Source organism: Notothenia rossii (assembly GCF_949606895.1).
Source record: "Notothenia rossii genome assembly, chromosome: 8".
Classification (NCBI taxonomy): Eukaryota; Metazoa; Chordata; class Actinopteri; order Perciformes; family Nototheniidae; genus Notothenia; species Notothenia rossii.
The window spans coordinates 34,344,330-34,351,798 of NC_136906.1; the positions used below are offsets into that span (position 1 = coordinate 34,344,330).

At 42.5% G+C, this 7,469-nt stretch overlaps 1 protein-coding gene and 1 long non-coding RNA gene across 2 annotated transcripts in view; one reads left to right on the top strand and one right to left on the bottom strand.

The window, feature by feature from the left end:
* The window catches only part of hoxb9a (homeobox B9a), an 11,677-nt gene extending 8,544 nt beyond the window's left edge, over window positions 1-3,133 (bottom strand). The window contains exon 1 of the mRNA XM_079643670.1: window positions 2,265-3,133. Within this exon, the coding sequence (XP_079499796.1) occupies window positions 2,265-2,862 (598 nt within the window). The 5' untranslated portion in view covers window positions 2,863-3,133. The remainder of the gene's footprint in view (window positions 1-2,264) is intronic.
* A 160-nt stretch (window positions 3,134-3,293) lies between these two features.
* Window positions 3,294-6,918, top strand: LOC307015196. The gene is made up of 2 exons (XR_013801436.1): window positions 3,294-4,700; window positions 4,935-6,918. It is a non-coding gene; the product is annotated as an uncharacterized lncRNA (long non-coding RNA).
* The last annotated feature ends 551 nt before the right edge of the window (window positions 6,919-7,469 follow it).

Genomic DNA, 7,469 nt, shown 5'->3' on the forward strand with positions numbered 1-7,469 from the left:
CAGTGATGATGAATTGCATTTTGCACACGTTTTTTCAAAATTGTTAATTGCTGTTTGCTTTAATACCTGTATTTTAATAACACATGCAAACATTGTGAATAACGTTTTAAAAAGCCAAAGTATCCTTCCCTCTACAGCTGTGTGTCTGTGTGTGCGTGTGTGTGTGTGTGTGTGTCGCGCGCGCGCGTGTGTGTGTGTGTGTGTGTAGTATTTGCAATTTGTATTCCCCTGTAAGGCCAAACGGTCAGGTTTACAGACGCATGGATCAGAATCCTCCGACAAAGTAGATTTATGGGGCGGGATTAGAGGAGGGAAACAGAGCCCTTCACATGCTGGCTTGCTTCGGGAAATAAATAAGAAATAGGCCTACATAAAAAAATATCAAATGAATATCTTTCCAGGGAACCTTTTTCTGTCCCGCCCAAAATAAGTCAAGAAGGTTTGGAAAATACCTCCAAACCGAGCCAGCACATGATGGATATAATGTTGCTGTTAGCGGGTGCAGACAGAACAAACACGGGTTATATGGAGAACCTCCGCGGCTCTACATCAGGATGACTGCTACTTAATGACAGGTCCAATATTATTATTATTACAGAGTGAACAGATGACCCGCAGCCTATACTAACACCAAGCTGAATTAGTGTATTGAAGTCAATCTGCCGCCTTCACATAAATAATTAACCCCCTTATTTTATGAACAATAACCGAACTTCGAAGGTTGCAATAGGCTACATTTCGTAACAGTGAACACAAATATGAGTTTTATTTGATCACATAATACTAAAAAACACAACATAATTCACAATTGTGCAGCTACAAACTAAATATGGGCCTAAGGGCGATTATAATCGTATATCTTGGCCTCGGCACTATCTACAAATAACCTGCTCTTCACTTCCTGACAGTGACAGACGTCCTGACTGCCTGATTGCTATATAATTTTTAGGACAGCCCATGCATATAGCTGACATACATTTAATAGTTTCAGCTGATGGAGATGTTTGACATTGGGGGCGGGAACAAAGCGTTATCCTTTTATGTTTGCATTTCTTTGCTTCAGAATAGTGACAATACAACAGAAATATGAAGAATAACCCCAGCACCCCTCCTCTCAAGAATATGGGAAATGACAAAGCAGTTGATTGCAGAATGATTATCAAGGCAGTATTGCCTTTCAAAAGCATAGCTACATAGCATATTAATTACCGTGTCACATGGTTACCCTAGCCTGTAAAGAGAAACCGCGGCCTGCATGTCCATGGTGACCGCAGCTCTGGAGCTCATGTCTCCAGACATCGCTTCTGACTTCAGTGCATATGTGGTGCGTGAGTGAGCAGTGGATATGGAGCAGGAGGCCTACAGCTCGAAAAGGTCTGATTTGTTTGTTCCAAAATGGATTTGCACAGTGTGACTGACGCGAGGAGCTTTAATACGCAATGGAGCGCGGACACAAACTCGTGTGCGACACAGAGAGATTAATAAAGCCCTGCGACCTAACCCACCTGCAGTAAAACCCTAAAGTAAAATGCAAAATCAAATCCGAAGCACTTGCGGCTGTTTCAGCAGTAGCCTACACATGCCCTGATCAATTACCTTTTCACGATAGCTCATAATCAAACAATGATTGTTTTTACACAAGCATCTGTTATTCCAATTAAATATATTCTCTGCTCATGAAGATATAAATCCATATGTTTTTTGTTGACAGTTTCCAAACTCACCATCAAGATACTATCAAATCATCAATTATTTTTAAACTGGCATATTGTTGCAAAACAGCGTGAATCTTATTACTAAGAAATGCAATGCAAGTAGGCCCTATCCCCTGAACACACCATCCAACTGTGGTATGTTTAGGGTTAGGTTAAGTTATATAATATAGTAACCGGTTCTAGTTATTGTAGCCTACTAGTTTTAATTAGGCCTACTCAGCAAGTTGTCCACTTATTGTTTCCACCTCTTGTATGTTTTTTGTAGTAGCTTCCACGGGTATTGCGCAGGGAACAAAACAGAGATTGGTTTATGTGACGCTACATAATACAGTTAATATTGTTCATAGCCTACCAAGAGTAATCCGTTACTGCAGGAGCCTGCTGCTAACACAGAGATGATCCGGGCTAAATATCTCAGTAAATTTAGGAGAGCAGAAGGTGGGGGCACTTTGGCACTCCGGCTCTTTGTTCTTGTTTTATGGCGGCATTAAAAGCATTTACAATCTCCCTCTCTCGTTCCGCTCTCTCCTGCTTGCTTTAATAACTTACTTTGATCCGGGACGTCTTTGTCCTCACTCCCATCACAAATGTCCTTATTTTCTTCGAAACCTGCTCTCGGGATGGCGGCCGGATGGAGATTTAGCTCGCGCGCGGCCGTGGACGCAGACTCCAGAATGTACGTGGTGGTCTCCTGCTGGATCTGTCCGCTGAGTTTAGTCGGGATCTCTCCGCCGTGGTGTCCTAGCTGAGGTTCCAGCTTGACCTGCCCCGCCTGGCCCTGCCCCGGGACAGCCTCGGAGCCGCGCGGCGCGCAGTCCAGCCATGAGCGGAGGTAGCGTGTGTCCGCGGCGGGCACGTGCTGCGCTGGGATGTACGGGTGGTAGACGGTTGGGAGGCCGCTGGCTCCGTGATGCGGGCTAAACGGGCTCCAGGAGGAAGAGAAGACCGGGGGCTTCGGCTGGAAGCTGCAGGACGGGTAGGACTCCGGGTGGGGGTGCTCGGGCTGCCTCCCACCCGCGGCCGCGGAGGAGCTCGAGCCGGAGTACTGGTGGACGCCGGGAAAGCGAGCCGGGGTTGAGAGTTCATCGCTCTCGTGACTTATGATGGAGTCCACGTAATAGTTGCTCAAAGTCCCAGAAATGGACATTCTCGGACATTATCCGCGAAACGCCGCGAGTTCACTAAATGGAAAACAAGAAGAGAGACATTACGCGATTTTACTCTTTGACTCTCTCTCTGTTTCTCTTTGCTTGCTCACCCCCTCCCTCCCTCCCTCTCTCCCTCTCTCTCTCTCTCTCTCTCGCCCTTCCTTCCAAACAACTTGCGCACTATAGCGAAACAAAGTGCTACAGCCTCGCACTGTGCGCGGGGCGCAAACTGATTGGCCGGACTTTTTTCTCCTAGCCTGATAAAGCTTCAATGGAGCGTAAATCAATAATGCCCCCCCCCCCTCCCCCCCCTTTCCCTCTCTCTCTCTCTCTCTCTCTCTCTCTCTCTCTCTCTCTCTCTCTCTCTCTCTCTCTCTCTCTCTCTCTCTCTCTCTCTCTCTCTCCTTCTATCCCACTCTCTTTCTCGCCATTTAATAGATTGCACCCCCTCTGAATAAATTGTCTTGTTTAGCCTATATGCAATATGCAAAATGAACAGCTCGTGCGTATATCTAGTCTGTGTATCTATGGCTGGTGTCAGATTGAGAATTACACCAAACTGTTAAATTATGCTCGGTCTGGGCAGCGCGGAGACAATGGCTGACAAATAAGTGGCGCAATTATTTGTATGTATATATTTATTTATTTATTGATATGAACCTAATCAAAATAGACGCGCGTGCATCTCAGTGTGACGCGCACTGTACACATTACCGGGAGCGTGAGCACTGTTTTCTGTATTGTCTGCAAATCAATCTCAACATCATTTAAACGCACTGATAGCCAACAGCAGCGTTGTGTTATACCCAAGACAAGACAGATAGTTAAATTCACACCTATGTGTGGGTAAAGATTTACCCACTTTCTGGATACACTCGGAGTGTTTTTCCGTGAGATGCCTGACACTGTTTTATTGGCAGATTAACAATCATTTTTGTTAACGAGCGCCATTAAATCAGGCCCTGCGTGGTTATGCCTCTTGTCTTTACAGCGCAAACTACTCCAACTACTTTTTGGGGTCCGTTTAATACCATAATAAAATCCTACATCAGGGCGGCTACTTTGGTTTATAGGGCTGATATATGACCTGTGGGGCTGCAGCCTCTCCCCCGGTCTGGTAAAGGACGCTTCTCACTCAGCGATCAGGCGGCCACGGGTACACACAGCCTGGACAGGAGCAGGGAGGGACTGAGGCTCCTCCTGTGGCCGAATAGAGGGTCACCTGGCCCCGCCGCTGTGCGCTGGAGCTCCCGGTGCTTTCCTCTGCTGCCCAAAGCCTCTCTTGGATCAAATCCGTCACTTGGCTTTTAATGAGGAGACTGAAGAGCATCAGCAGACCGGAGTCCAGACATTTGACTTCCTGCTGACCTTTATCAAAGTCACCGGGATGTAAGTCTTAATATTTCTTTATAATGAACACAGACTTGGACTCTTTGGGGAAGACAGGCTGCTACGGGGCTATAAATCCGACCTTTGCAGCTAACAGCATTATTTACGACGATTAAATATAACTACGCATTGCATATGGCGCAGTTAGTTACCAGGATGATAGGCTATAAGCAGCTTTCAGATCTGCTGAGGAAAAGTGATGAGTTGGACCAGAGACACATTTCAGGAGCTGCAACCAAAAGGAAACAAAGCAAAAGTCCTTTAAACACCAGGCGACTCTGGTGCTCAGCTTTGGCCTTTGAGCTTGAATGCAGCACATTCCTCTGCCCTTCCGTCTTAAAGGAACAATCTCCAACTCATCTGGACAGCTTCAAATGGAACACGGCGACCCAGTAAGCACCAGTCCGAACATATACTTTATTAAAGGTGGATGATATGGGATAAATAGGTGGGTAATTTCTCATATGTTATGAATTAGCTTTTATTCAGAAAACTGATGAAAAAATAAATAATAGTGACAGTGTTGCGTGTTTTTTGTCTTACTTGAGTAAAAGAACACACACTGTCAGTTTAACCCGTAAAGGATTTTGGTTTTCGTTCTTCTAATCTTAACCCTGCACTTCACGCACTGTTCCCGGTAAATTGTAAACTCCTAACACCAGGTTTTGACTTTGTTTTCCAGTTATAGAGGCTCAGGATATTTTTGCAGTGAAAATGGCCTCTCCTCAGACCGCAGGCTGAGGGAATTTTAATTTTGCGGAGGCCCCCGCCCTGCAGGCCGAGCTGCCAACCAGACTGCGCGTTAATTGGAGACACTGGTGCTGAAAAAGTTTGGAGACATTATCTGCAAACCACCTTCATTTGCTACACGTTGCACAAGTCATGTGACAGAAGTAATTTGGACAATTAAATCCACGGAAATGCACAATTCTAGTTAAAATGGGAGGAATGCATAGAGTTAAATGAAGAATGGCCCATGCTATGCTTTCTTTTTGCACCTAACACATGTTTCAAAACAATTTTCCAAAAACCTCCAATATCCTGCAATAGTGGGATTACGCGATCAGCAGTCATTATTTGCAGATCAACCACAGCTCACTCTCATTATACTTCGTCAGAATGCCAAGGTTATAATCCTTTAACTAATTAAAACAAAATGCATGATACTCTCAGCTGATACGAAACGTTAAGCTCAGCTGCCTACATTACTTTAGGCCTATTTGAATTATTTTCAACCGTCACCTGAGAATATTTCAGGACAAAATGTATTTATTGTATAGACTTTGAGTATCCTCCTAATAAACAACCAGTTTAAGAATAAGAGGTTAATAAAGAAACGCAATTGAAGCTTCAATGCTAGGATTTCACAAGTTTTCGTTTTCCCGTAAAGATGTGAAATGACTGACACAGTGAGGCCGCCATCCTCTGTGCTGATTTGAAATATTGACATGTGAAGTCCAGGCGGTGATTTGGTTTTCCTGGAGCTGAAGCCTCCATTTCCAACATTGGTTCTGGATTTAGAAAGCATACATTTAGACCGTATTTTAATTACAGTTTACGCACATCCTCGTGATCTGAAAACACAGACACTGCATGCGATAATTATAATCAGTTTTGAATCTGACTTAAGCTCAAAGGTCCTTTGGCAGTCTTATTTTAAACCACTCTTTACTGACCAAAAAGGTCAAATATAGGCTGTAAATGCGTTAAAAAGTTAGGGGGAATAGACTGAATTTCTGCACTCAAACTGAAAACAACACATTTTCGCAGATGGGATGTTGATCAGAAACATGGTCAATTAGACATAAAGAAGTTAGAGAAAAACCTAAAGGCACGTCAACAGCACTTTATTATCTACATCATTATTTTTGTTTATAAATTGCATCAGGACAAAAACCAGCAGACTCAGGGACAGTTTAATCACACAGGCCAAAAGACTATTAAACACCTGAGCTTGCACTATTTTTATATTTATTGAGTTATGTCTTGTAATTTGCACTGTTTAGGAACCACACATACATTTACATCATTACACCGTAGTTTTGTATAAGAAACCTTTGAATCTTGAAAAAAAGGTAGGGCTAGCAATTATTTCGGAAATTAATTGAAAACATCATTTTTATCTTCAACAGTGTGTTATGGTCAGGGTGAACTAAATGTATGTATATACATACATAAGCTATGTGTATAAGCTGCTGCTTTTCATTGTATGTTCTGTTCACTAACAAAATATTTAATATACAGTATATATATATATATATATTTGTTTTGCACAATATTCAATTTGGACAGAATATTTTAAAGTAGCATGATTAACAAAATATTAAGGAGTTGGGTTCCACAAAAATAATCGTTCATGATGTCCAATGAAATATGAATACAAGTCAATAAGAAAAAACAAACAAATACATGTGCAGAAAAAAAGAACATGGCCATGTTTAAAAATGTGCCTTTTAAAGCAGAGATGTATACATCTGTATATGAGATTATTGTATAGCATGTCAGATATAGATTTAATAAATAACAACTCATATGTTCATGATTGATTTATGATTCTGGTTTATATTCAATACACAACAATTCCCAGGTCTTGAAATTGTAGTAGCCACTTATTCACTATATCCTGTTCCTTAACTAAAATACTCTGGATTAAACACTTAATAACATGACGTGTAATTACATAATGCATTTGAAAGAAAACACATCTGCAACAACAACAGTTACTGAGCATGATAACCTGTTTGATTGATAAGAGCTATATATTGTAATAACAGCCCATGCTTGGGCCTCATAGATCATGTTGAGCATTATATTTCTCAGATGAAAAGCTGGAGGAGGCTCCAGGCAGATCCCTGAGCTTCTTTACAGCTCACATGGTAAAGTTGCTTTTGTAAATGAAGTCAGCAGAGAGTTATTAAATGAATATCCATGACAGCAAGGGAAGGAGAAATGTGTCATACTGCGGAACGGTGAGGGTCCCGAGACGCAGGAGAGAAAAGTCCAGCTGCTGGGGACTGTGTGTGCGTGTGTGTGTGTATGTGTGTGTATGTGTGTGTGCGTGCATGCGTGCGTGCGTGCGTGTGTGTGTGTGTGTGTGTGTGTGTGTTATCATGCTTTATTACTTGAACTATCAGAATTAGTATTTATTTTATTTTCCTTATTATAATGTTTGATGAAGATTACAGGCTTATGCAAGAAAGCATAAAGAAAACTCACA